The 13,932-nt window shown below is 55.3% G+C and overlaps 6 protein-coding genes across 6 annotated transcripts; 3 read left to right on the forward strand and 3 right to left on the reverse strand.

Moving 5' to 3' along the window:
- Positions 1-711: 711 nt before the first annotated feature.
- On the reverse strand, positions 712-2,435 carry PV07_10417 (uncharacterized protein). The gene has a single exon (XM_016397747.1). It carries the CDS (start codon positions 1,917-1,919, stop codon positions 1,011-1,013), a length of 909 nt encoding a protein of 302 aa, XP_016244938.1. The 5' UTR covers positions 1,920-2,435; the 3' UTR covers positions 712-1,010.
- A 1,025-nt stretch (positions 2,436-3,460) lies between these two features.
- On the forward strand, positions 3,461-6,519 carry PV07_10418 (uncharacterized protein). Its single transcript, XM_016397748.1, has 2 exons — positions 3,461-4,008; positions 4,062-6,519. Exons 1-2 carry the CDS (start codon positions 3,548-3,550, stop codon positions 6,271-6,273), a joined length of 2,673 nt encoding a protein of 890 aa, XP_016244939.1. The 5' UTR covers positions 3,461-3,547; the 3' UTR covers positions 6,274-6,519.
- Positions 6,520-6,636: 117 nt separating this feature from the next.
- On the reverse strand, positions 6,637-9,114 carry PV07_10419 (uncharacterized protein). The gene is made up of 2 exons (XM_016397749.1): positions 8,814-9,114; positions 6,637-8,761 (listed from the first exon to the last, which is right to left on the reverse strand). The coding sequence occupies exons 1-2, from the start codon at positions 8,880-8,882 to the stop codon at positions 6,887-6,889; spliced, it is 1,944 nt and encodes a 647-aa protein (XP_016244940.1). The 5' UTR covers positions 8,883-9,114; the 3' UTR covers positions 6,637-6,886.
- Positions 9,115-9,261: 147 nt separating this feature from the next.
- PV07_10420 (uncharacterized protein) lies at positions 9,262-11,153 on the forward strand. Its single transcript, XM_016397750.1, has 2 exons — positions 9,262-9,879; positions 9,938-11,153. Exons 1-2 carry the CDS (start codon positions 9,438-9,440, stop codon positions 10,714-10,716), a joined length of 1,221 nt encoding a protein of 406 aa, XP_016244941.1. The 5' UTR covers positions 9,262-9,437; the 3' UTR covers positions 10,717-11,153.
- PV07_10421 (uncharacterized protein) lies at positions 10,141-11,818 on the reverse strand. The gene is made up of 2 exons (XM_016397751.1): positions 11,563-11,818; positions 10,141-11,477 (listed from the first exon to the last, which is right to left on the reverse strand). The coding sequence occupies exons 1-2, from the start codon at positions 11,723-11,725 to the stop codon at positions 10,864-10,866; spliced, it is 777 nt and encodes a 258-aa protein (XP_016244942.1). The 5' UTR covers positions 11,726-11,818; the 3' UTR covers positions 10,141-10,863.
- A 174-nt stretch (positions 11,819-11,992) lies between these two features.
- On the forward strand, positions 11,993-13,481 carry PV07_10422 (uncharacterized protein). Its single transcript, XM_016397752.1, has 2 exons — positions 11,993-12,281; positions 12,471-13,481. Exons 1-2 carry the CDS (start codon positions 12,228-12,230, stop codon positions 13,188-13,190), a joined length of 774 nt encoding a protein of 257 aa, XP_016244943.1. The 5' UTR covers positions 11,993-12,227; the 3' UTR covers positions 13,191-13,481.
- The last annotated feature ends 451 nt before the right edge of the window (positions 13,482-13,932 follow it).

A 13,932-nucleotide genomic window follows, 5' to 3' on the forward strand; every position in this document is an offset into this window, starting at 1 on the left:
AGCTTGGCGTGAACCATCAGGCGAACGCACGGGGGATGCCACAGCCCACTAGGGCGACGATGACGGCGACCTCGACGACGAGCCCGAGTGCGAGTTTTGTAGCGGTGTATCCTTGCGCCTTCGACCCGGAGAGATACCCCGAGCTTCGACACGGGCGGGAAGGGAGGACAGCGCCGCTGTCAAAACCACCGCCAGCAGCAGCAGCAGCAGCAACAGAAAGAATGGCACGCGGACGACCAAAGGCGATGATGGCCTCGGTCGACAAAGACGGGCAGATCTGGATATAAAATGCCCCTCTCCATTTCGTTGTTTTTCTTTTCCTCGGCCCCTTTTTTTCGGCTCGAGATCATACTGGGTGCTACAGTTTTTGACCGGATATTTCCAAGGCCGTGGGGAGGGCGGAGGGGCCGGTGTATCTATCAATCCCAATGGCACACTCGAAAGGGCTACATGTCGACAATCCCCTTCGAGGCTTCTACAGGCCTGAGCCTCTACTCTCCACGCGGGCATACGGTATTTATGCTATCCCCCGAGTGGGTAGTTCCCCTTTGGATTCAAAATCGTCACACTTGAAAATTTTCACGACCATGGTTTTGGGATCTTTTGGTTCTTTGCACAGCTGCGTGATTCTAGGGGGCGAGGCGGTGTGTGTGTTACATTGTGGCGGAGGAGAATCTCTTCAGGCGTCTTCTCGTCACAGCACATCGAGGGACGGCATACTGCACAGGGGCGCGCGATTGTGTTCATCTTCATAGGCCGTGGTTCATATTGATCAGAAATAAAATTCCTTTCCTTTGGTTCCCTATTTTTGGATCCTTTCACAACTTGACATCCGTCTTCGTTTTCCTAGCCGGTCTGTCTGCATGTTAACTACCCGTGGTCCTATCCATCCTCCGCTTTCCGGGCCACTTTGCTCCTTTCTTTTTCAGGGGCCGGTCTGGCAACGCAGACATCTCCCACGGGGGAACAACGTCGGTTGTCGAAGGAGAAAGAAAATCCGGTGCGGGGACTTACACCGTGCTCTGGACAATCGCCTTGACCTGCTGCTCGCTCAACTCCTTGAGGCCCAACAGCTGATTGTCCGTCCGGCCCTCGAAGCTGCCGCCGGTCTCTTCGCCGCCGAAGATGCCGCTCAGGATGAAGCCGACCATGGCCTTGCCGATGTCGCCGCCCTTGGTCAGCTCGGCCATGCTCTCCTGGTAGAGCTCCTTAGTCGACTTGACGGGCGTGTCCCAGTCCTGGCCGTCCTTCTCCTTGGCGTACGCGATCAGCTTATTCTGCGTGGTCGCGGTGTCGTGCACGTAGACCGGCCGGTTGGCCGTCTCGGCGAGGTGCTCAATGACCCCGACCACGGCCTGGCCGATGGATTTGAGCGTCGTGGTCGAGAACGTGGCGTCGCCGCCGTTGAACAGCGTGCCCGCGTGCTTGGCCGGGTTCAGGATGAAGCCGTGCTGGAGGCCCCAGTCGAAAAACGGGCCCGTGATCACCAGCGTGTAGCTGAAGCTCGGGTGCTCCTTGACTTTGGCCTTGAGGTAGTCCTGCGTCGCGACTTTGTACTTGAACACGGGCAGAGCGGAGGTCTTGGGGTTGCACGTGTCACTGCCGAACTCGGAGGGGAGGAACCTTTCCACCCCGGCGGCGATGGAGGCGTCGATCAACGGGTTTTGCTCGCCCACGCTGGTGGTTGCGAGGGTGGAGACCACCACCTTGATGCCCTCCAGCGCTGCTGTGAGGTCGGGGACCGACGAGTAGTCGACCTCTTTGACTGTAATGTTGCTGGATTGGGGCAGTTTGGAGGCGCTGTTGCTTCCCTTGCGGGTCAATGCAGTGACGGAATAGTTGGCGTCAAGAAGCGCCTGGACAACCGGGAGTCCAAGGTTGCCTGTGGCTCCAGCGACAGCGACTTTTACAGGGGCCATAACGTGTGTTAATGGTGGAAGTGCTGTTATATCTCTTGTCTGAAGGTCCTGAAGAGTGGTTGTCGTGAACGTACGAGGACAGGCAGAGCCAGACGGTATCTAAGTCTTTCGATATGTGCAATGTGGGGCTGGTCCGGAAGGTTCAATGGGGATGTGGAGTTGATTCCCGTGTCTGTATCAGGCTGCTGATGTCGAGCTGGGCTTGAGAAATGGTGTGATCAACTTGAGATGGAGGGGAGGAAAGGAACAACCACCCTCTTGCACAGCAGGGCGTCTCTTTCTTTATATCTCCAATGGCCAGATGCCTGCTCCCAGGCTAAAGCGCGTATCTGCCAGTGTCGGTGTTCTAGCCTTGGGAATGACGGTATCACGGCATTCAATCGAAGGACCCAATTCCGCTGTGGCAATGGTTCGCGGGGCCGACGGGACAATCTTGTATGTCTCCGTGTTGCGTATTCCGTCCTCGTAAGCTCGATCTGGATCTTGGGTTTGAAATCCATCAGGACAATAACATTGATTCTCCCTTGTGCTGGTTCGTCAAGAGGGAGAATGCTGGACAAGGCTACCCCTGGGTGGGGAAGCCAGGGGCACAATGGCGTGTGCTGGTGGAGGGCGGCTGACTCATCGCCTTGTTGCTTGCTTGATAAAAAGTCGCCGAAGGACGCCAAGCCGGAGCAGAGTTTGCCCGATAAAGCACGTGCAGACCATAGTCGATGCATGGCTCTATATGGAGGTCTTGTGTCTATATCATGAGTGGCATGGCCCGAGCTTCACACGGTTTGGGATAATATTTGAGGCTGGCCATGACAAAAGATTGCATAGATGTTGCGAGCAGGAACTTTGTCCAGTTGATTGCGGGTGCTGGTTAGATTGGTAAGTGAAGTGGTCTATCACGAGGCTGGACAAGGCTGCCCAATCAAACTTGGATGAGGGTTGTGTGAAAGGCCACAGGCACTCTCAGCCTAACCCTTCTCTTTGCGGCTCAGAGCTCTCCTAGCTCTCCTTCCTGGCTAAGATCCATCAAAAGATAAGAGCTATCTATGCCAGAGCCCTGGCCCTCTTCCATTGCCGCCCTGGTCACCTCCTCGCCCATTCAGTCTTTTCTAGAAGACGTTTGACGAGAGCAGGCTGTGTGGAAACTCATTCTAGGACGACCGTACCATGTCTACTGGGCTGTGACAGGGCACATGTCAGCGTACATCGCACTATGAGACGCCCATCGGGCGCCCTAGTCAGGCACATTGGAGCAGATGAGGCTGGACATCCGATGGTAACTCTTGGCTTTAGCCGGAGTAAGCCTCGCACTATCGCAACTAGGTCTAGGCCCTCGTTTCGAGCTTGGTCGTTGCCAAATGTGTTGCCTCCTGCCTTCCAAGGTCCAATGACTGCCTCGTATGCGAGATAGCTGGGCTGCAAGAGCTCATGTTTTCTCTTGGCTGACAGACGCCACAGGGCTCGAAATGAGCTTGTGCAGCTCCGCCCCAGCTTGTTGGCGCATCCAGCCATCTTATATGAAGTCTCTCCAGCCCAATGCGAGATTTCTCAGGCTGCCTGCTGTCAATTCTGATGGGTAGGAAGGACAACTTTCAGTGGGCATCGACTCAGTCCACATTCCGCCAAATTCTCAAATGGACCCAGCATCTGTCGTCGGCCTCGTCAGCGGCGTTGCAGCGCTCGCCAAACTAGTGGATGGCAGCCTATCCGGCCTCTCTGAGTTCATCAGTCAGTCACGGAGGGTTGACCAGACCGTCCAAAGCTTTCACGATGACATTGAAGCCTTGTCAATGGCAATTACCGCGGTGTCAGCCAGGTTTAGATCCAGGGGCGGTTCCACGCTGACCTTGAACTCTCCCGCCTCTCGCGAGGCTGCGGAATTTCTTTCAATCTCGGTCGTCGCTTGCCAGCGACTGATGCAAAGGCTTGAGACATACCTCCCTAGCCGTCGATCGTCGGGCGGGGGCATCAAATATTTCCAGCGGCTACTGCTCCAGAGACGGATGAATCACAGCAGAGAGTCCATACGAGTCACCCAAGGCCAGATACAGATGCACACTTCCATAATCAACACGGCTTTCAACCTCCTCATCTTGTAGGTTGTCCACTCCAGCGCCCTAATTTGCACTTATTGCTGACTGGATCCAGTGACCGCATCACCCAGTCGCCTCGAGGGCAGGCTCAAGACGTGACACAGCCTTACAATAACTTGGTGGGCTCACTGGCGGAGCTTCAGAGGGAAAGGCGGCGACTTCCTTCAGACTCTGATCCGGAAACGGTGGTTGCTGTTCAAAACGCGCGAGCTTTGTCCAATACTGCCACCACCAGCATATCAGGGAGCGTTTCGGTTATCGGCCGACAGTCCACGCAAGCGGGCTCTCGGTCTCCTCCCACATCCTCGCCGGGTACTCAACAGCCCGTTCCTGGAGCTGCACCGCCCAACGTGCCCCCTCAACACACACGCAGTCGAAATACAAGGTCTCCTCCCAGCGTTAGCTCTCCACCACGCGGCACACAGTCCGCCAGCGAGGGACGAGCTCACACAAGATATGACTCCGGCTATGGTAGTCAGGAGAACGACGATGCAGACAGTTATTTCAGTTCGATCCCTCCGGTCAGCCCAGATCAAATGCGCCTGGAGACCCAGCGGCTTCTTCAGTCTCATGGCCATCCAATTTCCCGAGTCCGACCGCTCACCATTTCTCATGCTCATAAAAAGGCCCTATATTGGGCTGCAACCGAAGGCCACCTCATGGCGGTGAAATATCTCATTGACCGGGCCACGCCGTTTGACCTACGCAATGAGACTGGATTCGCCACTCTTATTTCAGCCATCGAAGCCCAGCACACCGAAGTTGTCAAATTTTTGCTGTCCCTCATCAGTCAGGCCGAATTCACAGGCACCCCTCAAGCACACGATGCCCTCCTGGCAGCGGTTAGGAGTGGCGACTACGCAGTCTCGGCCATCCTGCTCGACAAAGGCGCTAATCCCAACTCAAGAAAAGGCAACCAGGCCACGCCTCTGCACCTGGCAGCGGAGCGGGGCTACCTCAGCCTTGTCAAGCAGCTCCTGCTCAAAGATGGCGACGTGTATGCCAAAGACGAAGACAAACGCACGCCGTTGCATGCTGCCGTAACCGCTGGCTCGGTGGCGGTGACTCGTATCCTCCTCCAACATCGGGCTGAGGTCAACGTCAAAAACTCCGAAGGCGACACTCCCTTCCACATAGCCTTTCGGTCGGGGGAACTGGAAATTTTCAACAGCTTGATCGAATGTGGTGCCAAAATGCGGCTGACCAACGATGACTTTGTTCGGTCAACCACTCTCGACCAGCTGCTCGGTGGAAAGCTGGCGGCCGGCTTCCATGCTTTTGTCAAGTGTCTACACCGGCAGAATCTGTTGACACTCTTGCGCATTGAGGAGATTGTCTATTACATTGCCCGGGGGAACTACAAAGATGCATTGAATTACCTGTGTAATGAGGGCGTCCTTACTGGCCCACATTCACAGGAAAAACCTGTCGGAGAAGACTTCGATGACACGAAAAAGGCCCCCTTCCTCCCTAACAAGATATCGTTTGAGACGCTCGGATCTCTGCCAGCCTACGAACAATACTATAGGTACAATGGCGTTGACGTCCTGTACCGACACCAAGATACTCTCGCAGACCAACACGGCCGCAACGAACAAGCACTGAGGAGGGCAGTTGATGCTAACAATGGACACGGCTTCCGTGACACGTTGGAACAGATGAACCCTGGCCCCGGACATCCTCACTGGCCTATATCTGCGGAAACACTCTGCCACGTTGTGAAGCAGGGTGACCTCGGCATGCTCCACGCACTCTTCTGGACAAAGGTCGACATCAACGGCAGAGACTCGACCGGATGGGCCGCCATCCACTATGCGGCGGACACGTGGAACATGTACGACAAGCTCGTGACCCTCCACAGCGCCGGCGCGGACATCAACCTCCAGACATCCGCGTTTCGGGACAAACACGAGAAAGGGGCCACGGCCCTGAGCCTGGCCTTTCGCCAACGGGCAGAGTGTCGAGACCAACGGAGCCGGGATTACTGGGACACCGTCTGCCTGGCCTTGCACACACGGGGGGCCAAAGCTGCGGCGCCCACGCCCTCCTCGAGAGAATTTCGGCCCGACAACGCCGCCGCCGTCCCGCGGGCGCCTTCTACCAAGAAGGTGCTCAGGAAGAAGCCGACTTCGGTGAGTCCGCTCAATGTGGCGGGCTCGGAGAGTACGACGCGGCGCCACGCCGCGGAGGTTCCGCTCGGCGGTCGCTCCATCCGGCGGACGCCATCAGGAAAGAGTGTCCTGGGCAAGAAAAGCCGTTCTCCTTAGCGGGAAGAATCTGTAGGCTTGAGTGGGATGAAATTGAAGATGGGAAGGGTGACGAGCAGATGAGAGAAGACACGGACGAGAATACCGGGAGACCGAATGAGAGGAAAGACGCGGCATGTACAGCGTGCGGGTCGCCATTAAGAGAAAGCGTCACCCGGGCGAAGGCAATATAGAAAGCACGATCTGGATTACATAAAGGGCACAGGGTGCGAGGGATTACATCCACTATCTTTGCAAGGTGTCCTCGTTTCGAATCTTGGGTCCTAAGAAATATTCGATCTGGCAAAAAGTTCATTGGCGTGGGTAATACGTCGTAATACGGGGAGTATATACGTAGCTAGCTCGCTACTAGGTAGGTAGGTAATCAGTATATCAATGTCCCAGTGCGATGCCGTCGGCGCAGAACTGCGCCTACAAGTTTGCTTGACGACAAGGCTAAGCATATCTGCTTCCAGAGATGCACAGAATTTATCCATCCGCGGTTCGACCGTGGCCGCCAAACTCGGCGGGAATTTCGCCATGGAACTCGCGTTGATCTGGAAGGAAAAGGGAGGAAGGATGCAATATCAATCAGACGTATATATTAGAACATGCGCAATATCTTCGTGGCCCGTCAAGACGGAATGCCCTCGTACTCCCATCCATTATCGCCTCTTCTTCGAGTTCGGCTATTCCTTCGGTTCTGGTTACATTTGACCAGGATCGTCAGGACAGTCAGTATCAGGATGATCAGTGCCGCTATCGTTGGAATGAGAATCTGTCTTTGTTGTTCCTCCTCCTTGAAGTCCGAGTAAGGACATGTTGCGTTGGGCCCGCCTAGGACCCAGCAGTCGGCTTGGTCCAGTGAGTTAAAGTTGATCCAGACACCTGACAATATCCCATCAGAGTCATCATTTCGGGGAGTAGTATCATTCAATATCTGCCGATACAGGTACGTGTTTTCAAGCCCCGTTCTGGGAAGATCGAATGACGTCGCGTCTGGACATGCATCTGGTGCCGCACCATAAGGAACATTGAATGTGGAAAGGCGCCATGCATACGGCTCGCCTGCAATGCGACATGCAGCTCGCCGTGATTTCTGGCATGTCTCTAGCCGCCAACGTCCCTGGAATTGGCTAGTTGCATCAAGCACTGCACACCGAAGGTCATCATCAGTCTTCCCGTTTGCTGAAGTAGTGTTTAGCGGTTGGCCTGGAGCCCATCCAAACACTGTTGACTGTGCAAAATCCTGATAAGACAACAAATTGTTCTGTACGGACAAGCCGTCGAGGGTCACGTTCATAACGGGCGAGAACCCGCATGCTGTTAGGTTCTGGGAAAGGGTGGAGAGGGCATTTGAGTTGATGTCCCCAATGGTTGAAATCGCCCAAGACGCGTTGACCTGAGCGATGGTCGTATCACCTGAGTGATAGTAGCAGCCCGCGGTTGCCTCGCCGCTCTCACTCAATGCGACATGCGGAGTTGGAAACAGCTCGGTTGCATTAAAGATGGTGCTCGACTCGCTCAGAAAGTCGTACTGTGCCATCTGTGGGTCAATCTGATCCCAACTCAGCAGAAGTCTTCGGCTGTCAGTAAGGAGAATCCAGGTTTCTCCAGGCCAGCCGTCTGGTGTGGAGCGGATGCCATTCTCTCCTGTTTCCTCGGTACGGAAGTAGTTTGCGTCTGTAGGTACTCGGTAATCATCACGAAACCACGACCTGTTCAGATCGTTACGATCGTCTTGCAGGTTTTGCGGTGTGTATATAGCTTTACCGAGAGCAGCCTCGAATTGGGCTCCTATGAGATCATCGGAACCAGGTAGTCGGCCCGGCATCGGTGTATGTGCAGGAGAGGAAGGATCGGTAAATGGTGCAGCGGCATGTAAATTGATGTCAAGAAAGTGTAGTCGTGCCGAGATGGTGTCTGAGGTATGGTCAAAGTAATCATTGTACAAGGAAATGACGGAACCGATGTTCAAGTCCAGGCTGCACATGTAAGGTCCCAATTTGAGTAAAGTTCCACCTGTGGCACCAGTCGACGTTGGAATGGCCACATCACTCGTCGTCGTGGGAGTACCACTGATCGAAGCAGTGGTAGAGGAAATCGGCGAGGTGAAGTTGCTTAGCGAAGACGCTGAACCCTGCCGCTTTCCGACGCTAGGCGCCAGAGAGGCCGTTGAATTTGACGCAACTGTGGTGGTTGGAAGCGGAGTGGCAAAGGATGTGGATGCAGTGATTGAAGACAGTGCCGATGAATCCACGCTGTAACCGGCAGTCGAATTGCCTACTAGGGGAGGAAGCTCGACTGGACATAGACTGAATTGCCGGTTGATGTTATCCCAATACAGGTCAATGATCAGACGGCGGTATTGGCTAGCAAACAGATCCGAGATGCATGTTTGAGTCGGGAGGTCATCGTAGACCCCATTGGAAAAACAAGCCTTCGTAACGTAAACCCCCGGGTGAGTTATGTAATTGATGGGAATTTGCCCCGAGGCATCTCGCATGGACTGGGTCAATTAGTTGTGACGAGCAGTTTGAGCATCAAAGCAGGCAACCCACCAGGAATACGGTCCCCCAGTGGTCATCCGGTTCCGCCAGCTGGTCAGGCTGGTATTCGAGAGACGTCATCTGTCAGAATGGTATCTTGACATGTTGAGGGAGTAGCAGGTTTCCACTTCTTCCAACACTCTGAAAGGAGTAGAGATGGGTTGGCGGCAAGTCGGCAATGGTAGTAGAATGTCACCGCGCGAGGGTCCTTTCACCTGCGCGCCGACCGAGTCTCTGTGGTGTATCAAGGCCCCGTGTACATCAGGTCGGCGAACTTCTCTGTGGGCTCGGAGTGCTGGGTACCGTGGTTCCCGTGAATGTTGTTCGAGTTGCAACAACGAAGGTCAGCCATGAGATATTGCACAGCCGCAGTCTTGGCAGCGAGGCTGAAATCAGTGGCGCAGGCCCATTGCGCTCCCCCGGGAATTTTTGGCGCCTCTTATTCTTCTCATCGCAAACCGTGTCTTCTGTCCAGAGGCCAACTCGCCTTATACCCGACGCACCGAAGGTATTCACTTCTCCGAAGTCTGCTTTGTTATAATCTCTTTACAGGTTTACCACGCGGAAGTGAACTTTCCTACGGACCCTCACTTCTCTCACTCTTCTGCAATTCCCTCTACTACGACACCTGCAACCATGGCATCCCCAGGCGGCCCTCCGCCGGGCGCCCAACCCTTCTCCCCACAACAAATCCAACAGTTGATTGCCATGGAAGCCCAGAAGCGCGGAATGACCATCCCCCAATTCCAAGCCTTCCAACGACAACAGATCGAGGCCGAAGCCGCCAAAGCGGGAATGACCCCTCAGCAGTTCGTCCAGATGAAGCAGGAAGAGGCAAGACAACAATTCATGCGCCAGCAGCAGGCGGCTCAGCAACAACAGTCACAACAGCCTCAGGGTGGACAACCACAAGGACAACCACGAGGACCGCCGCCCGGGCAGCAGGCCCAACATATCCCCTTGAATGCAAAGGTGGAAGCCAAACCCGAGGCGCTGGCCGTCGCGAAGTTTCTACGATCCCAGGATTTGAAAACTCGAACGTGTATCTTTAATGGCGAGAGAAAGGACATGTTCAAAGGTATCACCAGATGGTATCCTCCATATTTGTGTCCCCCGCTGATCATGACATTGCACAGTGAAACGAGCGTTCCGTGCCCTGAACTCCGACGCCTACAAGAAGGCTCAAAAGAAGAATCCCTTATTGCCTAAGGTCGAGAACGACGTTGACGCGCGGTCAGCCCTGCAACTTCTTCCCCTATCGATGCTTGCTCTGCGGGTTTCCAAGAAGGACCCACACGAGGGACACAATCATGCCAAACCCAAGAAAGAGAAACGAGTCAAGGGATTGTGGGAAGTCAAGATCGAGCAACAACAAGACTTTGACCCTATGATGCATTATGTCTGGCTGTACGAGGGGTCACAGTGGAAGACTAAAATGTGGGCAGCCCTGGTTCTGGTGCTGGTCTTCGCAGCCGTGCTCTTCCCACTGTGGCCGCTTGTCCTGAGACAAGGCGTGTGGTATCTCTCGGTCGGCATGATGGGGTTGATTGGCTTGTTCTTTGCCATGGCCATCTTCCGCCTGATCCTCTTCGTCATCACCTTCTTCCTGGCTCCGCCTGGCCTGTGGTTATATCCCAACCTCTTCGAAGACGTTGGCTTTTTCGATAGTTTCCGACCGCTGTGGGGGTGGCATGAAACCAAGGAGGACATCAAGCGCAAGAAAAAGGAGAAGAAGGCCCGGAAGGCTCAGAAAAAGCTCGCTGCTTCTGCCGGCGGAGGTGAGAAAGACGTGGCTCCCGTGGCGCAGGCGCCCTCGAATGGTACGGCCGTCACATCTGCAGTTGAGCCTGCCACCATGTCGACTGCGGCTAAGCGACATGTTGCTCCGACGGTGGAGGAGGCTGATGATGAATGATTTCCGATTTTGGGACTGAGGCGGGGACCTTTGCACGTCATGGCGTCCTGGGTATGTAAGAGCCCGTTGACGCACGATGCGGATGGATGATGTACCAACATGGGCTGCCTTTGGATTCAGACGGACTTCACCAAGAACCTTTTTTTTTCAACCGAGTTTGCCCCGTCCCATTACTTGTGCCAATTTCTCCTGGTCCGTCTGCGGCGCTTTTGGCTGGTCCTCCAGACGAGGCCTCTTTATCTTGCCCATCTCTTCCAGCCGCGCCGTGACTCGATCCACCAGAACCCCCGTCCGGCCCATTTGCTTTTCCAACTCGCCTAACCGCGTGATGAGGTTTGGCTGGATATTCACCTGCGGCTCGCGCAGCGGCTCCGTCAGTCTCTGGAGGTGCCGGTACTGCGCGAGTCTCCCCTTCAGCGCGTCCCTCTGCTGGCTGAGGGACAGCAGCTCCTCGCGCATGCGGGTGTACCGTATTCCGTTGTCATCTCTTCCTCGCTCCTCCTCCTCGCCCTCCTCCTCTTGTTCTGCCCGGTGTTCGTGGCCAGGGTGTAGATGGAGCGCGTCATAGTCTTGGGGCAGCGAAGCGATGAATTCCGAGTCGGTCAGGTCGGCGTCCCTGCGGACGCCGACCGTGTCGAGGTCCGCGCGCTCCGAGTCCGCGGCCGCGAGCGCCCAGTGCAGCGACTCGATCTGCTCGGCGACGTGGCGCTGCGACTGCGTCGAGAAGATGAGGCGGTTGTGCTGCTTGACTTTCTCGTTGACTGGCACAAATCAAGCAAAAAATGGTTAATTTAAGTCACCCACCAGTTTATTCTTTTCCTTCCCCGGGAGGGTCTGGGTACATACCTTTGGCAACGAGATCCTGGATCAATTTGTCGCTGAGGCGGCCCTCCTCGGGCTCGGGCAGGATGTCGCGCCATTGCGTCGACGGCTCCAGCGGCGTTTCGAGCAGGCGGATCTGGGAGCGGAGGAAGGCTGCTTTGAGCGCCGTGATTGAGGGTTCGTCCATGTTCGTTCGACACGAGAAATCTTTTTCTCAGGCTTCTTCCTTGTTGCTTGGCCGTGGCGGTGTGAGTTGCATACATATCCGCGATTGCTTCGCTCAACCCCGCGACGCGGTCAAGGTCACCAAGGCGCGTCTCGGGGAAATACGCCGCACTAGAAGCCACCTGCCTCAGTACCGTGGAGCACAGGGCCCCCAAGCGAAATGAATTGGGTGCTCGGAAAAGGGCTGCTTTCGCCTCAACGCCCACAATAATAATAATAACAATGACCTCGGCTCATTGCTCGAAGCGGCTGCTCGGCCATCTCCAAGGGAACATTCGTTGGGAACCATGCTACAATTTCCTCGCCCTAGAACCGGCTATTTTGTCTCTGCTACAGATTTATATCTAGACAACATTGCGACGGGGCTGATGTGCTTTCATAATTGCGTGCGTTGAGTTACATACCCTTGGCCTTCCCCTCTACTTTTCTTTGCGAATAGAGTCTTTGGACTTTCTGTTGCCATCATGGCCTCGCAGGCTCGGCCCAGGGTGCTCATGTTTGATATCGGAGGCGTTTGTGTAAGTTTCCTATTCCCCATTCCCTCGGCTTGACGTCGAACATGTTTTGGAATGCACATTCTGGTCGCGTTGGATGGTGTGGTACAGTCGGAGAGTAAAGAAGGAAGGAAGAACACCAAGAAGAGATACATACAAGTGGACAAAGCTGTGACGCTCGAGATGGTGTTGACCTTTCTTCCTGATACGCAGGTCCAATCTCCCTTCCAAGCCATCCTCGACTACGAGATCAAGGAGGGCATCCCGACGGGGTACATCAACTACTCGATCCGGGCGCTGACGCCCAACGGGGCGTGGCACCGGCTGGAGCGCGGCGAGATCCCCAACGACAGCGAGTACTTCCGCATGTTCAAGGCGGACCTGCAGCGGCCGGAGCTGTGGGCACAGTTCCACCGCGAGAAGCTGGGGATCACGGACGCGGCGCGGCTGCCGCCCATCCCGGACATCGACACCGAGGCCCTGTACTGGACCATGATGAGCCACTCGCGCAACCCGGACCCGTGGATGTACCCGGCGCTGCTCCGGCTCCAGGCTGACGGCCGCTACAAGCTCGCGGCCCTGTCCAACACCACCCTCTACCCGGAGGGCCACCCGTTCAACAACCCGTCGCCCGACGACGTGCGCCGTGTGTTTGAGATCTTCGTCTCGAGCGCCCACGTCGGCATGCGCAAGCCCAACCGCGACATCTACGAGCACGCCCTGAAGCTGATCCGCGAGAAGTGGGGCCAGGACATCCAGCCGCGCGACATTGTGTTCCTTGACGACATCGGCGAGAACCTCAAGACCGCGAGGAGTCTGGGCATGCGCACCATCCGCGTCGTGCTGGGCAAGACCAAGGACGCCGTCCGGGAGCTGGAGAACGTGACGGGGTTGACCCTGGTGGGGGAGCCGTGGACCAAGGCCAAGTTATAGAACCTTGTATGTGGTGTTTTTTTCGTCAGTTGATCGTGGGAGATTTTCTCCTTTTTATTTATGCTGCTCAAACATCCATAGACAGCGAGGATCTAGATAGACCACGGGACTGTATTTCTGTCACCGTATCGAAATGCCCGGCAGGCACGCAGGGTGACCTGGCGCAAATCTTTCGGCTCAGCCTTGCCCGGGTCGTCCATCGTGAGATAGACCGTCGTGGAATGCTCAGACTATCACGGTCAGGTAGATAAGGAAGTTCCATTCTGGCAAACGTGAACCTTGCCTGTGCTGTGTAAAACGACCATTTTCATACTCTTTGTCACCGAATCCATTGCAAACGACTTAACAGCCGTCAATCGATTATTCCAAGGACCTGATCCCGTCGTGAACTATTCCCGTCACTCGAGGCAAATATCACCCTGAGCAACCATAAACGCTCCGCGGTACTGTATATCACTGGATGGTGGTATCTGCTGTCGCAAATTAGAAATCTCTCCGCCGTGAGGGAGGGGAGGGCAATCGTCGTTGTCGCACCGTCAAACACCGCCACTTTCTCTATGAAAGAGGGGGGATCAGAGGAGATCGCGTTCTTCGGCAGTGCATACATCGACGGATCGTTGCGATGCCTGACAGTCACCTCGCATCGGGTAGTGTAACGGAGCTTCTCACAGTTGAGGATGATATTCCGTTCCAAACCAACAAAAAAACAGTAGATCGGTGGTTTTTTCTTCCCTTATGGTGT

The sequence above is a fragment of the Cladophialophora immunda genome, assembly GCF_000835495.1.
Source record: "Cladophialophora immunda strain CBS 83496 unplaced genomic scaffold supercont1.6, whole genome shotgun sequence".
NCBI classification, from domain to species: Eukaryota; Fungi; Ascomycota; class Eurotiomycetes; order Chaetothyriales; family Herpotrichiellaceae; genus Cladophialophora; species Cladophialophora immunda.

What these genes read in the sequence shown, in the direction of transcription:
- PV07_10418 (XM_016397748.1), top strand. Translation starts at nt 3,548, where the DNA reads ATGGACCCAGCATCTGTCGTCGGCCTCGTCAGCGGCGTTGCAGCGCTC. An exon ending in GCTTTCAACCTCCTCATCTT is followed by an intron (nt 4,009 to 4,061) that starts GTAGGTTGTCCA and finishes GACTGGATCCAG; the next exon opens with TGACCGCATCACCCAGTCGC.
- PV07_10421 (XM_016397751.1), bottom strand. Translation starts at nt 11,725, where the DNA reads ATGGACGAACCCTCAATCACGGCGCTCAAAGCAGCCTTCCTCCGCTCC. An exon ending in CCAGGATCTCGTTGCCAAAG is followed by an intron (nt 11,478 to 11,562) that starts GTATGTACCCAG and finishes GATTTGTGCCAG; the next exon opens with TCAACGAGAAAGTCAAGCAG.
- PV07_10422 (XM_016397752.1), top strand. Translation starts at nt 12,228, where the DNA reads ATGGCCTCGCAGGCTCGGCCCAGGGTGCTCATGTTTGATATCGGAGGC. An exon ending in TTGATATCGGAGGCGTTTGT is followed by an intron (nt 12,282 to 12,470) that starts GTAAGTTTCCTA and finishes CCTGATACGCAG; the next exon opens with GTCCAATCTCCCTTCCAAGC.
- PV07_10417 (XM_016397747.1), bottom strand. Translation starts at nt 1,919, where the DNA reads ATGGCCCCTGTAAAAGTCGCTGTCGCTGGAGCCACAGGCAACCTTGGA.
- PV07_10419 (XM_016397749.1), bottom strand. Translation starts at nt 8,882, where the DNA reads ATGACGTCTCTCGAATACCAGCCTGACCAGCTGGCGGAACCGGATGAC. An exon ending in ACTGGGGGACCGTATTCCTG is followed by an intron (nt 8,762 to 8,813) that starts GTGGGTTGCCTG and finishes TAATTGACCCAG; the next exon opens with TCCATGCGAGATGCCTCGGG.
- PV07_10420 (XM_016397750.1), top strand. Translation starts at nt 9,438, where the DNA reads ATGGCATCCCCAGGCGGCCCTCCGCCGGGCGCCCAACCCTTCTCCCCA. An exon ending in GAGAAAGGACATGTTCAAAG is followed by an intron (nt 9,880 to 9,937) that starts GTATCACCAGAT and finishes GACATTGCACAG; the next exon opens with TGAAACGAGCGTTCCGTGCC.